Raw genomic sequence first — 21,342 nt, forward strand, 5'->3', positions numbered from 1 at the left:
CATCATCCGAACATTTAAACCTAAAAAACCGCGATAGCAAATGTTCTGAAAGCGTTCTAAAGACCCTCCTTACGGCCACTTTGATACCATTAAAGTCGCACACGCCAGGGAGAGGATTATTCCTGCGCTGACCTTTTCTTACAACGCGTGTTTGTGTAGAAAAGTGCCTCCTTTAGCCAAACTGATTATGTCGGGCCGAGGGCGGGGGCCTCCGCCGAGGGGCCGAGCAAAAGAGGCCCCATCAGGTGTCATTAGGATATTGGCTCATCAAATAGGATTATGAGACGTGTGGTGGACGTAAGGGGTTTACTTTCCCTCCTCGTCCCAAGGACAGGCCTCGCAACGGGATGAGAGGCTAGCGTTAGCTTCTCACGGCTCAGATCAATGATTGGATTTTACGTCTGTGACAAACAAAAGAGCATTTGTGTCCCGTCGTCGTGGTCCCCGGTCCCCCTTCATTATCACCATAATGCAATTAAGTAGATCTCGCCCTCGGACTTAACCGGCCGCGACTCGGCCCGAAATTAAAGCTAGCAACAGATACTCATTACGTTCCAAGTCATAGTCTTAATTCAGTCCTCCAGAGAGCGTTTTTGTAAACGGTGCAAATCCTCTGTAATAATGATGTCCCTGGTGTTTCTAGCCTCCACACAAAGTTCATTATTCAGCCCGTTATCGTCAGAATGCAAACCCACAGAGTCATGGAGCCTCAACAAGAAAACATTCTAATGAAGAGTTCAAGTTAAGGATGTCGCCGGGTCGTGAGAGCAGGAATCACTGATGACGATTCCAGCTTGAGTTTGTATTCCTTCCTTCGCCAACCTGTTTGCTTTTAAATTGAATTATCGCCCAGAAGAGTGATTGTGATTGTATTTTTCCAAGGTAGCTGGGATTGGCGCGGGGAAGTAAATACATTGAAAAATTAAATTAGGAATTTTCCAAATTAATATAAGAATTACAAACATATAATAAAAAACCTGTGGTTTGTTAAAACTATCATTTATATATAATTTAAAATAATATAATATAAAATCTATATGTAATTTATAATGAGGCACCAGAAAACCATTCACACCGAGTCTGGTTCTGCTTGAGGTTTCTGCCCATTTTAAAAGAAGTTCTTTGTCTTATCTTATGAGATTTTTAACATGAGATTTCATTGTTTTGATTTGATATTTTAAAAATGTAACTGAATTGAATAGTATACAGTTGGGACATCTTGGGAGAAAATGAAAACACAAAGTAAAGATATAAATATCAGAATTCACCTTTTTACTGAGCGGCTGCAGCAGAGACTAATATTGGTTGGTTGTCACTCATCGTTAACAACTCCTCATCAATAAGTAAATGATGATAAATGTTTTACATATTACAGGGAATCCCTAGTGGAGTAAATAAAGTACTATTTGTTGAACATATTCTGTAACATTTCTACAAATACAGAACTTTGTTTTTATTTTAATATTAAGTTATTTTTGTGTTGATCCCAAATTTAATTTCTACTTGTAATTCTATATTTATGTACAACACAAACATGGAGAAGATTTAAAAACTCTTGTTATGGAACTATAAATGAAAAGTAATTTTTTGGGAAATAATCCACTTATTTTCTTCCCTCTTTGGTTCCATCAAGATCCAGGAAAGTCATTAATAATTCCTCATTCGTGTGTATGGCCATAAGACTCTGTTTAGAACAAAACAAAAAACCTACCCTTACCCTGACCAGTCTGGGTAGGTCTTGGGTATATTCAAGTAGTTACCAATATTAAGGTGTTTCCACCTCCAAATTCCCATTAATTAACTGATCCAGTGTTAACATGATACACCAAAATATCGTTTCTGAAAATGATCATTAAAAACCAACATCTGTTTTTAAAGATTTTTTCTATCACAGGAAATAAGCTCCTTGGCAGAGGTATGTCCTCCCAGAGTGCTTTTCTAGTGAGCTAGTGCTTCCCTGCAATACTAACTAAGATTTATAAAAGCAATAATCTTTTTAAAAAAAGAGGTTTTAAATAGATTAAATGTCAGTAGGTATGTACATGCATTACTCATTTCATATTGACTAATACTCATTTCTGTAATCCGGGCTCTTGAGCGCCCTCTCCAGACCGGTGTGTGCCGGTGGCAGTGACTAATACAGTGAGAGGCCTGGACGCGCCACCACTGCGATGACAAATAGACTGGCAGAGATTATGAAATTTGCTTAAGTGTGTTAATGTGCTGATTGTGGACGCTCGCCGCTTTTTTGCCGGGAGTTGATTGATTAGAGCCGCGGGTTTTCTCCACGCCGGGAGAGCTCGGGGATTTGACGGGGGTGGGTGGTGGTGGTGGGGGGGTGCGAAGGCGCTCGCCAAGACTGTTACACCGGAATTGATCTTAATTAGATCTGAAAGACCTGCCACAGCAGAATGGTCGCGGCGATTAAAATGAAAAACAGGAGAAATTACTGATCAAATTAATCATAATGTCGGGCTACAGCTGTAGGTCTGGTGTAATTTGCCACTCCAGTGAGTTACATCAGCCGCGGCTCCGGGGAGGAGAGTCGCTACATACTGATCCGTGGCAGCGGGAAGCTTAGGCCAGACTATCAGCCTCTTATTCCGGTTTATACGCCGGCAGCCTCCTGACCCGCCGCGCCACCCACAGCTGCGCAATTAGACGCTTCTTTTTTGCCTTCCTGATCTGTTTATCTGAGCCTCAAACAGCTGGCAAGGGTGACATTATGAACCCAATCCTGAAGTGCTGAGTAAGACCTCACGCCTGATGATGCCTCTGTTTTCATTAACAACTTCCAACCCCTTTTTATTGAAGCCTTTTCTACTACTGTACCTTATTGACGCATTTTCTTGTTGGTATTTTTAAGTGGTTAGGGTTAGATATAAACAGAAGTCACCAGACCATAAGGTCATATTTCAGTGCTTTATATTGGGTATTATTTTTTTTCCCTAAATAATGTCTAATAGTCTATGTATCTATATAAATAAATAATATGTGTATATATATATAGAGAGAGAGAGAGAGAGAGAGAGAGAGAGAGAGAGAGAGAGAGAGAGATACACTAAAATGAGAGAGACACTAAAATGTGTCCCAATGAATTACATTTAAAGCTGTACTTTGTCTTTTTTTTTTTTTTTAAAGAAAATAAGTTTATTTTGCAAAACTTCTTCCATAGAACCTCTAATAAAAGTATATTGACCCCTTAAAAACATGAAATCTTGAAATATTGTTGAACAAATGACTCAAAAAATGGAAGTTGAATCAACTTCTTAAATTCAGATTTATTTTCCGATCATTATGACAATAGGTTATGTCGTTTTTATTGTCCAGATATGTTGTGTTTGTATACTTTACAAGCACAGAATGGAGAAAATTAAAACACTACCAATCATACACTTTTACCTACTGTACCCCATTCTCTGTGTGACCACTTGACTTTTATTTTTGAAATCAGGAATACAGTTAAAATTAAATTAAAATAAAATATAGAAGAAGGAAATAAAGTTATTTTAGTTCTTGTGTTTCAATATTGATCCAAGTTGTTTTGTACTGATGTTCTTGCATCATAATTAATGCGATTAATGTGGAAAATTAACATTTTGATTATAATTGTTTCAATTAATCAGTTGATTAACATGTTAACTGACGCGTCACGTCGAGTATTCAAGCCTCCAAAGGTGCAGAGCAGTCTCTGCCCAAGTTTAACTTCTATCCAGTCATTACAATAAGCTGTGACTTCCGCTCCTGGATCATGTACTGTAAGGGTTTTTTTTTTTACTTCTTAAAACTCATTCCTGTCTCTGTGTTCGTCTTCCCATCTCTCTGGCTGTTGGAGAAGACAAATGGTTGTTGGTACTAGATTTTAATTTGGTGTTATACCGAAAGGTCATGTGTCCCGAGACATTTATGGATTTTTTTACTTACGATTTTCTTTAGAATGTGGGGGGGGGGTTTACTTAGTAAAACGCCTTTAAATTGTAGAATCTTGTCAAATTCGTCCCAAAAATGGAAAGAAAGATTTGAGTTCCATTTACTGCTTTCAAAAAAAGAATGTGGAATGTGTAAGAACTGATATTGTATCCACACATACTTACAAATCTATTCATACGTCAAACCAATTTAGGGATGTATTTTGACATTTAGAACATTCTGGATGAATTTTGAGAAGCCAAAAAAAAGATCCGCCAGTTGAGGTGACATCGACAAGAAATTGGACTTTAAAGAAGAAGCAGACCAGAGTGTGATCTCCGGCTCCTCCTCTCAGATCATGTGACGCCTTCGGGGGAAAACAGGGAGCTCAGGGATTGAAACCCTCGTTTATCTACTGATCCGAGTTGTCGACTAATTGAGGAAGACAATCGTTTTCAGCGTCTTCTGCCACGACCGTCCTGTCGTCGGTGTGCTCTATCGCCCTCTGACCTCGCGAGGAGATGTCCCGTCTCCCTGCTCCGTCACCTCCTGTCTGTCTGCGTGTCCGTCTCAACTCCCCTTTTTGCAGTCGGAGCGAGGCCCTCTCTCCACTCTCCGTCCACTCTCGTGAGGGTAATCACAGCCTCCGGGGCGAGCCTTCCCCCCCCCAACAATTTACTGTCCGCGGACATCTCTCTCCTCCTCCGACTGAACCCCAACATCCCAACAAGTGCTGCAATTACCTCAACCGTCGGCTTCACCTTCCTGCCTTCACTCTCGCTCACCATTCCTCAGCAATCGGCTTTCATTAGAAGCCTCAAGGTCAGCGGGTGTAAACCACGCCGGCCTTTAGAGGGACCCTCACCCGCTCCCTCACCCGCTCCCTCACCCGCTCCCTCACCCCCTTCCAGCCGAGGCCTCTTCACACATCGGTGTCACCGTTTTCCGCCGCAGTGCACTCTCGTCGACGTCACCCGCCCCGAAAAAAAAAAAATCCACTCCCCGCCATTCTATTAAGACGGCTATTAAAGGAGCCGCGAGCGTGGATTAATTGATTTTCCAGATCAGCTACACTTATGTCTACTTTAGAGGAACAGCCGTCATCGCCGACGTTCAATCACGGTCACTCTGATGTGGCCCGAGGAGAAAGGATTGTTGTCTTTCACTGTCCTCTATGGTCTTTTAATAAAGATCACTTAAATCAAGTACATTGATTAAAAAAATGACATATATTGTCGTTTTTTTTTTTCATCTAAAGTAGTCAATAACATGAGACATTCCTGTCAAAACTCTGACAAACCAAGATGCATTTTACTTATTATTAATGTAAATAAAATCATATTGATTTCTGTTTTTGTAGAGAAGTTTTTATTTGTTCAGGAAGTTATTCAGTAAATAATTTATAGTACGTGGAGTTTTTTCTTCATGATTAGATGTTTTCCAAAAAGTATTTAGTTATTTAAATATTTTCAATATAAAACAAAAAAGTTTAATCATTTAAGTCTTTTTTTTAAAAGATTGGGTCCAAGAAACTCACAAATGAAGACATTGGAATAAAAGTTTTTAAGTGTAGCGTAAATCGAACCATCACTTAAAAGCTAATATTTATTTTAAGATTATTAACATAATTTTATAAAATATATATATATATATATTTTTTAAATCAATAAAAGGAATTTGAAAGAGTTTTAAATATTTGATATGTAACTTAAATCACAAAGAGTTGCGATTTTGATTAAATATATTTCTTTAGTAATTAAGTGACACTTTTTCCTTTTTCGTTGTGGCAACAACACACTTTAAAAAAAACACAAGTACACAGCTTTAAAAAAAAAAAATTAGCAAGAGAGAAAACTGTGATAATAGAAGTCATGTAGGTTATTATGCCCCGATATTCATCTAATGAATACATTGGGATGAAGTTCTCAAAGTTCCAGCTACAGTTGAATATTTCTGACTTTAGATTTTCCCTGTATTTAAAAACAAAAATAGTCCCACAACTGCTGTGTTGGGTTGGTTCTAATGATTAGATTCTCTGAAGTCAAGCACCTGCTCTGAAACATCCCAGCATAATTGCTGCGTGTGAGCAGTTTGTCTGGTCGACTGCTGGTCCTAAAGCTCCTGCAGGCCTCGGGCTCAGCCTCTCATTAATGTGCAGGAGATCGGGCTCTTAAGAAGGCAGAAAATTGCCTTACATAACAAGCTCTGCACAATTTAGAAATACAAATGTGCACTGTTGACTGAAGCAGAAAATAAGACTGTTGCCCATCAACAGCAGCACATTTCATATGAATAATTGTAACGCTGGAGAGCAGAATGAGGAAAACAACCTGACCATGACAGCTCTACCACTTTTATTTACTCCAAATGAGGGATTAGGCAGAAGGGAAATCTACAGACTTAAGGACCAACGATGAGCCATGAATATATAATCAGGCGAGCGACTTCAATTCACCTCATGTCAGAGTAATCATTTGGAAAATTGTCTTTAAAGAGAAACATACGGATGTGGAAGCTATTTTTCTATTTAAATACGTCACCTGTCATGTCACCAATGTCACACTCACTCTGTGACACCTTCGTGAGATTATTCATAGAGTCCAGATGATGTGAAATGTGGCGGAATTAAGACGTCATTTGAAGGTCAAATTGTATTGTAAAGTAGAAAGTAGGCCTGGCATGTGCACTGCATCTCCTAATGTTTAGACTTAATAGTAATTACTATCAACGACATGACCTAAAACTTACCACTAAAGCGTTTGTCTGCTTGTTTTGTTAAGAAAACGACTAAAAACGATTCCAATAACACTTTCAGGAGATGATAATGAGATGTAGATTTGGAGTTCCCTCTGGATTTTGATCTGTATATCTATCTATCTTTCTATACGTTTATCCACCTCTCTATCCTTTGCATCCATTCATTTTCTATACATACATCTATCACCTTATCTATACAACTATTCCGCCCACCATTCATCCATTTCTCAATTTGTAGGTTTTTGTCCATCCATCCATCTTGCATTTCATAGATCCATTCGTTCCTTCATCCATCCATCCATCCATCCATCCATCCATCCATCCATCCATCCATCCATCCATCCATCCATCCATCCATCCATCCATCCATCCATCCATCAATCCATCAATTCACCCATCCATTTATCCATCTATACATCTATTTACATACTAATCCATCCATCTGTCTGTTTGTCCATCCTTCCATCTGTTCACCAATCCCCCTATCTATCAACCTATCCATCCATTCATCCATCCATCTAACTACATATCCATCCATCACTGTCCGTCCGTCAATCAATCTATCTGTCTACCCACCCATTCACCCATCCATCAGTCAATCTATCAATCCATATATATACCTATTATCCATCCATTCATCCATACATCTATACATCTATTTACATACTAATCCATCCATCTGTCTGTTTGTCCATCCTTCCATCTGTTCACCAATCCCCCTATCTATCAACCTATCCATCCATTCATCCATCCATCTAACTACATATCCATCCATCACTGTCCGTCCATCAATCAATCTATCCGTCTACCTACCCATTCATCCATTCATCAGTTAATCTATCAATCCATATATATACCTATTATCCATCCATTCATCCATCCATCCATCCAACATCCATCTATCTACCTATCCATCCTTCCATTCGTCAATCCATCTATCCTTCCGTCTATTCATCCATTTGTATATTCATTCATCTTTAAATCCTTAATTTGTCCATGCATACATCCGTCCATCCATCCATCCTGTCTTTCTGTCTATTTTTCTATCCTCCATCCGTCCGTCTACCCATCCACCTATCTGTTTTTCCACTTGTCAGATTGTCTGTCGGTCTATACATCTATACATCTATTCATCTATACATCTATACATCTATACATCAATGAGATCACCTATTTCTTGAAGTGAAAATATATATTTTTTAAAAGGTTCCTGGCCTTAACTAGTGAAAAGATGTATTTTTTTTTTCATTTAGAATATCACCCACAACACGTTTGACTCTTTTGGTCCGACTCGGTTTCGAGACGCTCCCGCATTGATTCTTCCTTTTCATCCGGAGGTATGATCTCCTCCTCGACCAGGCCGGGTTATTCTCCAGGCAGGCAGCAGAAAGACTGCCCACGTGACCACGCTCGGGCCAGCGTGCATTAGTCGCCCACACCGGAGCCCTGAGACGGCTCGCCAAACGAGGGCTCGACTATCAGTGGATAAGGAATAGGGTTTCTTTAATTATGAGTCAGGGTTGTGACATTGAGTTCCCCCCTTCCTCCTCCGGCAGCCTCCCAGACACCGTCTAAGTGCTCCGCTCCGCTGAGGAGGCCAGTCCCCCCGCGGGGCGCGATTCCACTGCCTGTAATTTTCTGATGGCCATTAGTGACCGCAAACAGAGCACTGGTCTCACACAAGGAACACAACCGTGCAGAGCTGCCACGCTGGAAAAGAAAGATCCTTTTAATGCAATGTTATTGCATTATGCCCTCCTCATAGACCCAGTCAAAAGTCCCTGCAGAATATCAGCGGAAAAAAAATTCCTCTTCGGCCCTTTCAGTCGTGTCGAGAAAAGACACGACCCTTTTGTAATGAATGGAGCCTGTTTAGACGGCTCTGCCTCGCCGCTCTGTGAGGAACGTTTTGCATGACTGTGATACGGCCAAAGTGATGGTTTAAAGGACACATGAAGAGACTTTTTTTTGGCCACCATCGGGAGTCCAAACTTGCCGGATCAATCGAACATATTGCCGTGAATGACATCGATTCATCAGTCCGCTTATGCTGATCTGGCTTGTGCCAAGCAGTGTATATTTTTAAAGCAAGAAGGAGACAGTGAAGCAGAGAGACAAGGGAGGGAGGGCGGGAGGGAAGAGGGAGGGTTTATCGATCAAGGGTGACCACATCGTAGCCACAGAGCCCCTCTCGTCGTGATTAATCTTCAGGCCCACAGTTGGCCAATGACACATGACAGGCCTCCCCCTCAAACTCCTCCATTTCTCTTCATTACTGACCATATTTTTGGACACCACGGTGAAGAGTAATCATTTACCTTTATTGTGTTTATAAAGCTGCGGCAAAGGATGACCCTTCCTATATTGAATTGAGGACATCAAAAGATCACTGGACATTGATTAGAAGGATATTAAAGTCATTCAAATCCTGTTTTTATATGTCAAACAACAGCACCGTGAAAAGAGATGCCATTTCCTCCCAAATGAAAACTAATGGTTGGAGTGGACCCCGACTGATGATTAAGTTCTGCAAGCAAGACATTTGTTTTTTGTTTTACCGGGTTTAGCGTTTGACAGCAGGGAGCTCAAGATAACACTGAAGATCTGAAGTGGACAAGTACATCTTCATAAGGGCTTCTTTCAAAAGTTACTTTAGTTATTACTTTTTTTTTACTTGTTACTTTAAAAGTACAGAAACTCTAGTCCTGAGTTAAGCAGTAAGTAATGAGTAACAAACCATTTTTAAATTGAAGTAATGATAAACTACAGTATACAAAAAAATGGTAAGCAGATGCCAGGGATGAGGATCAGAACCCCCTGATTCTGTGACAGAGAGTCAACCGAAAAAAGAATAGACCCCATCCTAGGGTGAGGGACTAGGGACTGAGCTTGAAGTAGTATGGTACATTGAAAATGTAACTGCAACAAAACAGTCCTAACTAGCTATCAGTTAATAAACTAGCTCAAACTGTTTTTACTTCCATGACTCTGGATGAAACTTTGCACATGAAGCTTGATTCAATCCTTTTTCTCTGTCGGCATTCTGTCGGTACTCTTTGGACCCACAAATGAGGTTGGTGACCTTAGACGTGTGTCACACAAAGGTCCACATTTTAGCTGTCGCGAGCCAAACAAAATGTATATTTACCAATCTGTTCGAAAAAGTAATGACAAGCCTGGAAGAATTTTTTGAATACTCAATATATCTTATTTATGTTTGTATTCGTCCTCCTCTATGGAATACTCACCAAAAAATATTTCCTTTCAACATAGATAAGCTACTGTATGTTATGAGCTTATATTATACACTGTCATTATATCAACATGAACATTAAATAAAAAGAGCCAACCATTCAGAGAGCCACATAAAATGACTTGGTCCCCAGGCTACCAGTTCAACTGTTAACGGGCCTTAGATGAATATGTGGCCCCTCTCTTACTGTACGTTCACATGCAAAGCGAATTTCCACGCTATGTCGTGCTGCAATCTCCCCAGTAAATGCTTGGATATTGACCTCACACCAGCATCACGCTTCATAGCGTAGGATAGCTAAGTAAGTAAGTAACAATTATTTGTAAAGCCCCTTTCCTAGACCAGGGTCACAAAGTGCTTAAACAATCAAAAACAATACACAGTTAAAATATATACTTTCAAAAGGACAAGACACATAAGACGAACACAGCAGTCACAAGAAAGTTAAGAAAAAGCCTGCAAAAATAAGAATGTCTTAAGATGTTTCTTGAAGGAGTCAGTAGATCATCAAACACAGAGAGAGAGGAAGATCGTTCCAAAGCTTAAGAGCAACAGTCTGGAAAGATTTCTCTCCTCTGGTCCTGAACTGTGTTCAGGAACCATCAGTAGATTCTGATCCACAGACCTCAGAGCCCGAGCTGGGGTGTAAGGCTGGATCAGATCACTGATGTAAGGAAGAGTCTGACCATGAATAGCTCTGAAAGTAAGAACCAGAATTTTAAAATGGATCTTGAAAGAAACTGGCAGCCAGTGAAGAGTTTTAAGGATCGGGGAAATGTAAGTTCTTCTACTAGAGAAGGTCAGAATTCTCGCTGCTCAGTTTTGTATTAACTGCAGGCGAGACAGCTCCTTCTTGTTAAGACATAAAAATAAACTGTTACAATAGTCCAAACGAGAAGAAACAAATGCATGGATTACAAGCTCCAGATCGGGTGCTAATAGCAGGATGATATTTGCACCAGGCAGGATGTTTTCTGTTGAAGTAACATTACGGGTTATATAACAAGGGGAATTGATAGGTTAAAAGTCTGAAAATCTTTATTATGTCCATATTTATTTTTATCTAAGCTTTAGATGTCGGAGTTGTTGCATTTCCCTGTAATGCTGCTGTTTCCCACGTCTGTGAACGTACCCCAGAGACTGTCGGGCTGGTGTGTCGGACTTGATCCGCCAAGCGGCCAAACTCTTTGAACAGTTTGAGTGATTGCAAACAAATCTTTGAGGCTTAATCTTATTTATCTTTCCTTCAACATCAGTTTTATTAATAAAAATAACTGTATAATTGTAGACATCCACAACCTCTGGTCCTTACTTTATCTTTAACACTGTAATCTGTATAGTTAACCATATTTACATGAATATTAATTTTCTATCTAATAATCAATCCAGCGGGGCCACATATAATGACTTGGTGGGCCCCGAGTTTGATCTTTTCGGGCCCTGATCTTTTCGTCTAAACATTTGCGTTAAACCATGGCTTTAGATGAACACACTCTCTCTTCATAATTCCTCGTGGCCTTGACTTTGTGGCTCCTGAGGTTTTATTTCAAATCTCCTCACGGGACCAAAGTGCGAGGCGACTCGTGGAGTCCTGAAAAGCATCCGTAGATTTACTGCGACTCATCGTTCACTGGTACAGAAATAACTGCACCAGATGTGTCAGATCACGAGCCGGAGCGGTCAGCACTTTCCTCCGGACACTTAATCACCCTGCGCTTTCACATTTAATACAACGGGAAACAGCTAAATATTATACATCATTCTGGGGGGAAGAAAAAAAAATCCTGAGAGGAATGTCATATAACTTTTTACTCGCGTGTCCCGAGGAAATATAGTGCGGTGATGGATGACAAAGAACCCCCTCTGAACCTCCCCGACTCACAATTATCAACAAATGGGTTGAAGCAGATTTTATGTAATGATTAAAGCTGCTGTTAATTCCACATGAAGGTAATGAGCGGGGAGATTGACGGCCACTGTCCGGCACTCCATCATCCCTTTATAGTTAGTTTCAACGTTTTCACGACTCTTTTCCTCCTTCATTTGCATTTCGCCTCATTAGATATAGGCCATTCCTGCGACATCCATTTCCTGGACTTAATGCATTTCATTTGATCAGCCAAACCTCCTCCGTTTAACCAGCTGTCATTCTGGCATTTCACATGACATCACTCCATTAGCGCTCACGTCGCTCCGGACACCTTCGCCGCCGCCTTTAAGCAATTACGTTGACCGACCCTCAGCGGACGTGAACGTTATTGTGTTTCGTGGGGTCTTATCTTCCCTAGTCGTTCTGTCTGTTGTTCACTTCCCGATACTTTTCTTTTTATTTCTCAAATGCCACTGTTTCTAGTCTTTGTCTGCACCGGAGCAGAGGCCCAGTGGTGAGAAATCATCGGAGCCCGACGGGCTCAGAGTGCACGACCATGAACCAGGCCCCCGCCAACCAAGGGACCGGAGGTGTTTTTGAGGGCCTAATGGCATTTTGATGTTCATAAGCACAGTGGGCGTGAGTTAGGGGAGGCAGGGAGGTGGACAGGAGGCCGATTTCGGGGGGGGGAGGAGAGTCAGCGGAGGACTGTCGGGGAAAGAAGCCTGACAGATACACAATGTGTTTTCTCATGTCACAGCTGATTACATTCAGTCCAGCGTGGCAAAGGAGCAGGACGACACGGAGGTGTGAGGTCACAGCAGACACCAGAGACTTCTAATAGAAAGGACTTTAAGCAGTAGAATCTGTAAACTTCTCAGGGTTCCATTCATTGTCCACAGACTTTTAGAGCCAGTGAGAGGAACAGAAAAATCCACTTTGTGTATATTTTAGCGGACGACATGTATGAGACAAAATTCCAATAAAACAAACAAAAGTAATGTAATTAATTATTATGTATTTTTATATTGATGAAGTCTTGAATAAAATATCTTAGAAACACTTTTTTTTTTTTTAAACAATACACAATTCAAAAATGTTTTCCTTCCTGTAAACCCAGACAAACAATAAACAAAGAAAAATATGATTAAATTAAATCAGATCTACATTATTAAATCGAATTTATTTGAAGTTTAAAATCATCGCACTCGTCCCAAGACACCAGCGATTCACATTGAGTCACAGAAACCTTGAGCACAACCTGACTCTGTGTTAATGGTATTCTTTTTTACCTGCTGGGAGGGAGAGAAGAGAGACATGGGGATGGAGGGAGAGGGGGAAGAGTGGCAGGAAGAGAAGTAAGAACACTTAGAAAGAGATCAGGGTCTTCCAGATACATTTTTTTAATATATAGCATCGCAAAAATCCTTAAAAAGGTTTCTATATCTGAGGCATCTCAGATTTTATTTGTACTGGTATAATTGCTGAAAGAGATTAAATTGGTTCCTTAACTTATCTTAAACATTGGTGTCTTTAAAGGTAACTATATCAACATTAACCTCAACTTTTACAACTAAAACAGTAAGGTGTAAGGTACATTAAATGTCTCCAGGGGCCAGATGTGTCCCTTGTGCATTGTGTTAAAATGGGGGTTGAGGGTTTGAATCCGGTTTGATGCCACCTCAGGTCTACCCTTCAAAGACTCCAAACAGTTGTGCATATATGTGTATGTGAGTGTTCTGACTATATGTGACCTGTCAAGAAAATGATAATATTTAAGACCCAGAACCAGTTTTGGACAGAGCAACTCCCCACTATCTTAGGACCCCTCAAACACCTCAGTAAAGTACTTTAGAATGTAGAAGAAGCTCTGCTGTATAATGTGTCGCTCGATAGTGTTTCATCAGTTGAGTCGCCGGTATATTCGCTGTCGTTATTCTCACACTTCCATGTTCAACCTTAGAGAAAAATAACTCGAAGACCCGACTGAAGCGACTAATCTCCAGACCTCCGATGTCGTCGCTTTGACCGCTCATCTTTGCTCTTGTTGTGAGAACCTCCGAGGGGGCAGAGAGGCGACTCTGCTTTTAACAGCCACATGGAAAGAAAAAAAATAAACTGCTTCGTTTGAGTCGAGACATTTTTAAGGTTGGCACAGCAGCTCAGTTCATCCACTCAATTCTAGAAATTACACGGGTCGGCGCTTCAGGTGATCTTGGGGGTCAAACCGGCGACAGAGTTTTTATTCTGCAGCGTTGATATTCTAAGCAGAGGGAAATCAGGTTAAACCATTTTAGCGGCCTGGTCATAAACATTTATTTCTTCTTAAGGTCGCTGGCCTGGATGATGTGCAGTTAATGGAAAGAAGAGTTGTTTTTTTTAAATGATGTCCCGAGTTTTATCCGCAAACTGTGTAACTTATGTGATGCGATCAGTATCACAGTGTATCGTTATATCTCTTTAAGTTAAGAGGATACCATAAAAAAAAGTATTGAATATTTAGGGTTCTATTATGATGTTATTCTTTTTTAAAGAAAGCAATAACACAAAATGTTTACAGAGAAGAAAGAAGATAAACTTAGTTGAATATTTTCCGAGCAGAAAGAGAAGAAGAAGAATTGCTAATGCACTGAAATAGTTGTTCACAATCACAATTATATAAAAACAATGGTTACACTTTGTATGGATGTCTTATCTAATGCATTAGAAGCCTATTCATTTTACATTATAAAGAAATTATAGGGTCTTATAGAAGAGTATAAGACCCTTTATAATCATGTATGGTAACTTAAACCAAAGGTTTGTTCCCTATTTCATGTGGTGGATTTAAGGAGCTTTAGGTAAAAGGGAAACATGTTTGTATGTTATTTTAAATACATTTATTCTGAATAGATGTTTCAATTGTGAATTGACTCAATACAGTGTTGATACTTTATACTGTTGCACTGTGAAACATAATTTTTTAAACCCTTTCTGCGATATCGGACTGTTAAAATTTAGAACAATTTTATAGCAGTCCGATATTGCTGTTAACATGATAAAGGTGGACCACTGGACGAGAACTTCTTGAGACCATACCATCATTTGTTTTGTTTTTTATTCTGCTTAAAATACACTTAAAATCCAATGACATCAAAACCAAAAAAGCACTGAGACAAGACATACCCCCTCCAACGTCCTTATTTCACATGTACTTGACAGCAAAAATCATCAAACAAATAAATTAAAATTGTTTTGGCTAAAAGTAGAAATTGTGAATTACACTATTTGGAATTCAGCCAAAAACCAAAAGGGGTTCGACACAACTTTTGTTCACCACATTATAAACCATCTTATAGAAACCCTAAAACGATTTGGTTTGTCAATGATGCATTTTGCCACTGCAGTCACATGGAAGCTGTTTTTTTACACTGATTTGAACGTTTTAAATTAGAACTACAAAGCTACAATTTTCAGGGTTTTTGACAAGTGAATAGTTCGCCTGGATCCAGAGAAATGCAGACCACCACTGAAATTACATTATCTCATTTTTACCCCATGATCAATATCTTGAGAAATACTTAAGGTGCTTTGTTAACCAACCAACAAAAACATGTAACTAATGGTAATAAAGCTTCATTAAAGAAAAGCTTGATGCCGACAAAGACATGTCATAAAAGAGAGAAGTGTTGCAGCGGTTCGATTGAATGCAGCAAATTGGTTCGATAGCTTAAATGGTCTGCTTGTCGGGGTTGTTTGTGAGGCGTTTGCTCTCCCTTTTCTCTCAGAGATTGAAAAGAAGCCAACACAATGGCTAACATGCGCCCTCTGCAAACTCGAAGATCACTGTTTATCTCCTCCAACACATGCAATCAGTACAAATGCTCGGCCAGCTCTGTCATTTCGTGCCTCCTGCCGCGGCCTTGAAGAGGAGTCACCGTGGCGGAAAATCACCTGTTTAGGTGTCGAACACAGCCTCGCTTCTCTTTAGTCCTGGCTCTCCGTCCAACTGGGCGCCGCATTACCCCGCGGCCGAGAGATTCAGCCCTCTTTTTTTTTTCTCCGGGAGATTTGTCGGGAATAACACGGCATCTGGAAGGTCTGTCATCGAACGGAGCACAATGATAATCTTTCAAATACATCTAAAAGCTTCTCTAACCGTCTATCAGGCACAAAATGACCTCGCCGAGTGGATCACATTATCGGTCTTGATCTATAGCCTCAGTTTTACTCGCCTCCAGTCCCAAAGTACTATTTCCACATGAATGGATAGATAGAAACAAAAGTTTAGACTGAGATGAGGAGTGCGCAGACGTCAACCCTTTCATCCACTGTGTTCACCACACTGCTTGGTGCAAAAATAACATTTAAAGTCAAAAGCAAGACAGAGGAAATTAGATGCAACACAACAATTCTATTCCTCATTTGTAAGAGACCTTTGACTTAAAAATAAATATTGAACTATCCAATATTTGTCCAATTTCTTCACAGTTTTCTTGACCCATTGTGCTCTCCACGAAGTATCTAAAACTTAGAGGGTTAAGCTAATGTCTAATGTGTGTCAAGACATTTTAAAAATCAGTTTCAAGCGCAAAAGACATGTAGTTATGATGCTATATCTTCTTTTTTTTGGCTCTTTCTATTATCAGGAATTACCACAACAAGTTTGCCTTCTCCACCATTTGCTATCTTCTTGGTCCTATATCTTTTTGACATGGTCTTCATTCAATGATACAGGCAGTCTTTCTAAATCCATTAAATTGCATTAGACCATTGTGGTTGTAACCCAGTGAGAAAATCAGCTGCCAAAATATCTCTACTTACCACAATCCATGGATTAGCATTCTCTGTTAGACAAGTGGTGGTTCATTTTTGTCTTGACTCCACATTTGTTCTCATAATCAGGGCGCACAAATTTATTTGCCATACTTTGTTGTCGACCATCTTTTCTCATACGTCATACACAGAGAAATGATGAAAATGGGGTGGCAGCCAAGCAGTGTCTAAGCACGGCAAAAGACACAACATGACACGTATGAAATGGTCAAAATATTACATGACTGTCTTCAAAGAACATATTTTAAGAATTTTCAACAAAGTATGGAATTTATCTTGAATTAATTTAGTTAAAGATGTTTATTCTATGACAGATAATATCTCCCATTCACACACATAGCGACAGCTATTTACAATTACCAATTACCCTCTGCATGTTTTGTGGGGGGGAACGATCGGAGGGAAAACCCCCCCAAAGAGCTGAGAGTTGCTTCAATATGAACTTTGCTGCTGTGAGACTCCAGCACTAACCACAACCCCGGTGCTGCTTGTTTAGACTCTAATCTAATCCTGAAGCCCTTATTGACTCAGATTTTGTTACATTCTAACCTCAAATGTTAAACTTCATCCAGGTTTGGAGACCTTAAGATCTCCTGAAGGACGAGCGATGGACATATAAAAGACAATTCTGCGATTATCGAAGAAAAAACTGGATGACTTTCAGACGTCGGGAGGCAATATCAATCACGGCCAATTTGAGGCCACCAACATGAAATATGATTTCATAAGACAAATGCAGTGTCATTCTTAATGTGCTTAACCTTTACTGTCAATGAAAAAGTATTGATCGCACGGTGGCATTTTTTCATCATTTGATTTTAGAAAGTGTAATAATATATGGTGGTGCGGTAAAAGATAAAAGACGAATGGCAGCTGAGTGATCTCGCCTGAAGAATTCCCCGCAGAGAGCCCGGGAAAAGTTTACTTTTTCTGCTGGTTTTAACAGGTTTTTTTTGCACTTTTATTTTGACTTTAAATGTGGTGTTTAAGTAGCAGTATAAGCAGCACAGAACAGGAGGTCAGCTTTGTGTGTCTGAGTCCTTCAGTCTGTTGAGTAATTGGGAAGATTCATCTCTTCTCCGTCTTTTATCTACTCACTCAACCTAATAAGACTTTGCTCTGCTGCAGTACAACCAAATCAGCAGTGCATTTTCGGAGCCCTAATAAGAGGTTCGCTTGATTTATTTGTGTAATCTCAGCAATGTGGCAGAGCTCCACATCCACTCACAACCACAGGCCAGACCAGACGAGCGCATTAATGCCGCGGTAGAGACGCGATCCTAACCTCCCTCGACTTGTGTGCGGTATCAGTGTTCCCGCGGAGTGTGAGGCCGGAGGATCACGTAGGTATGGCGTATTAAAGCGGTTGATGATACAGTGATGCATGGCCACATTTCTGAGGCCCATTGTGAGAGCTGATGCTGTACGTCCACTTTTGCCGGTAGAAAGACTTTGCCCGGGGAGCCACCGGGGACCCCAGGAAGCACTTACAGTGGTAAAATGGCCACTTATTCACAGCGCTCGGTTCTCGCCGCTTTTCCCTTCCCGGGCTTGCCACTGGGTTTCCGAAACGCAGACCTTTGGGATGTCTATGATGGACTGCACAGACCGCACTGCAGATAGCCAAAGAAGGAACACATACCCAGCTGCCAAGATCAACAGGAGCCCTTCAAAATAAAGTTGGTACGGATTTGAAGTTTCGCTTAAAAATAAATTTCAACCAAATATTTTCAAATGAGAAAATCGAACAAGTCAATCTACCATTGGCTGGTACAGTATTTAAAATAAGAAGCCGTTGAATGGAATCAACTGGATTTTTAGAATCTAAATGCTGAAGAAATATCACAAATTATACGTCACAAGGTGTAACATACATGACCAGAGCCGTACGACAACTTGGCACGCCTAGATTTGATAGAAGAGACTTTTCTTTTTCACATGAAAATATTTCTGCCATTTTAGACTGTAAACAACAAGGTTTTGAGGTCCCATGTTTTGAGTGAGTTTCAGAGGTATTATGGTGGTGCCGAGAACGACCTTTCAAACCTTTCTCTATCTAACATCATGGCTTTTCAAGACGTCTGTATATCAGAGAGAATTAACCCTTTAAAATATAATGTGATTTTTTTTTACCTTATACAAAAAAGCTGAATAAAATATAGGTCATTTCAAAAAGAAAGAAAGGGTCCAGACAGAATCACAACCCAAAGACAATCAAATGTTTACCCCAATAAAAGGTCAAGAAAAGCCTGAAAAGTGGTGATACGATCAACCAAAGAAACACTCGTGAAGGATTTTTAACTCCATCACTGTTGTGTTTTGGACACCAGGTGTCGAAGCTGAAAAGTGACGTCTGTGAAAATGTTGTCTTAACTCTTAACTCTAAGGTTTAGTGATCTCATGAATGGTTGTTTTTGTTGTTGTACAGATGAATCCTCTGGCCAGTCAGGCGGCAGCAGCAGCAGCAGCGATGGGTTCCATCGCCAGCTCCCAAGTGTTTAGCAACACCTTGTCCAACCTGCAGGGGGCGACTGGACAACTGGTCACCAACGCACAGGGCCAGGTGAGTCTCAGACCAACAGCATGCTTAAGAAAAAAAGTCAGGACTGTTGAATGTCGTGGAATAGAAGCGTTGCACAATAATGGGAGATCAATACTTTAGTACAGCATTTATTACATATTACATACTAGTACTTTTCACCTCAAAATTACAACCAAACTCTGTTAGCAACTAGCTATGCTTATGCACAGTTGGGAAAAAAACTTTCTCTAGCTATCATATGTCACGTGATGGTCAAGTTAAGCTAAACCGACTACATCTTACCCTTTCAAAAATCTTTAAATTGCTTGAGACCTCGGCTCCTGCTAGTGATATCAGTGTCACGTAGATCTAAAATATGTAATTGTCATGGTGTTAGATGTTAAACAGAAAAATATTATTATTTTTACTTAACAAATGTGACTGTTATGTTATATATATTAGTATGTAGTACATTAAGCATCAAGGTCACAATTGTAATAATGAAATATTACAGATATTAATTTTTATGCAAAACTTTGTTCATATTCTTGGTGAATATTCTTGAATTACCATTCTGATCCTGATGTTCTCAGTGCTGCTGGTCGGTCTGTTAACAGTGGGTTCATCAGAGCTTTTGAGGCGGAGTTGATGGTTTGCTTGAAACCGAGTGGCCGCTCCAACATATATTAAGCTTGTGGGGGAATAAACAAAAAGCCCTTCTCCGTCTTATCCACATGTGCCTGTCGCTGCAAAAACGCTGACCTTGTCATATTTACTGGGTGGCTGCAGAATTGTTCCATCAGTAGCCAAAGGCTTGAACGATGACGCTTGTCATTGTGGGTCGCTATCTAATGAATCATCTCATTGAAGCATTCACACTGCAACATATTAGAGAGAAGCCCACCGAGCCCTAGTACTCCCTCCCTCTACTTACTTACAGTATGTCCTTCTCACTGTTAAAATACTGCGTTAAAGTCTGAGTTACAGCACAAGTATTATTGTAGAAAAAATAGATTAAAAACTAATGTCAATGAACACATTTTATGTTGAGTTATAGGTATTTTCTATGTAGCATTTACATATCCAAATTCACTTTTTCAATTTATTATTTTTTCTTATTTTACTTTTAATAGCCTCGTCTTGTCTTCTGTCTTTTATCCGGGGTCGGGTCGCAGGGGCAGCAACGTTAGCAGAGAAGCCCAACAGATTGACTCATGCTTCTCACTCGACCTCCAGGAGAGTCCAGCTAGCCTGTGGAGAAAGCTAATGTCCGCCCACTTGTACCTGCGATCTTGTTATTTCAGTAACTACCTGTTCACTGTTTGTGGCCATTTGCGTTGCCTCTTGGCTTAGCTCTCTTTTTACCACCACCGATCGGGGGGAGCGTCTGCTGTATTCTTCCCTCACTAGTGATACTTGATCTCCTCCAGTCAAATCTTATCTCAAACATAAATAGGGCACCTCAACTTATTCCCACTGAAAACCCTGAAAAAGATAAAAAATGACCAAAAATATTATTTGGAAAAAAAAACAGGTTTATTAACATATTGTAAATGTGTTTCGTCCATAGTAGTTTTCTATAAGCAATGCATCAGATGCCATGGAATAATTGTCCCAAAGCATTTGATTTTATTATTGTATTTTTCCCTGTAACTAGTAGGGAACGTGGCTCCCCCAGGAAATGTATCCACTGTGATGTTTAAGTCAAATGTTTCATGTTTTGCCACAAAAGCGGGCGTATGTGACACTACATTAAATCAGTTCTTTAATAGATTAAATGACAATGTAGTGCCTTATCAAGTACACAATAACTACATTGCGGCACATTCACCCCTTAAAGACGTACAGTACCAGTCCATCTATGCACCAGTAAATTAGACGTCCTGCTCCTGGGATAACACCCACGAGGTTCCACCACCAGTGTGAGTCGGTTCCACTGGTTTGATGCTAAACGCGGCTAATGAGACAGTATGGACGTTCCTGGCTCAAAAGGTGCCTGCAGCGTTGGGGACAGATCACTGTGGATGTGGTCTTGATGGGATGCTCTGTGCTTTTGTTGTGTCTTGGCGGCTGACACTCCCTGACATAATCAGGTCACGGAGACGGTCAAAGCCCAGGGCTACATCCTTTGCTCCCCGCCTCATTATTCCACAGCATTATTCAGACTCAGGGTTCTGAAACATGCACTACCCTATCAGTAGGTCTGCCCCCCCCCCC

General features: G+C 40.3%; 1 protein-coding gene across 2 annotated transcripts in view; it reads left to right on the forward strand.

The window, feature by feature from the left end:
* The window catches only part of pou6f2 (POU class 6 homeobox 2), a 98,043-nt gene that overhangs the window by 54,240 nt on the left and 22,461 nt on the right, over nt 1-21,342 (forward strand). For both annotated transcript variants that reach the window (XM_087789199.1, XM_087789200.1), the window contains exon 5: nt 19,033-19,167. In XM_087789199.1, coding sequence (XP_087645325.1) covers nt 19,033-19,167 — 135 coding nt within the window. The remainder of the gene's footprint in view (nt 1-19,032; nt 19,168-21,342) is intronic.

Source organism: Callionymus lyra, chromosome 4 (assembly GCF_982586985.1).
Source record: "Callionymus lyra chromosome 4, fCalLyr1.hap1.1, whole genome shotgun sequence".
NCBI lineage: Eukaryota > Metazoa > Chordata > Actinopteri > Syngnathiformes > Callionymidae > Callionymus > Callionymus lyra.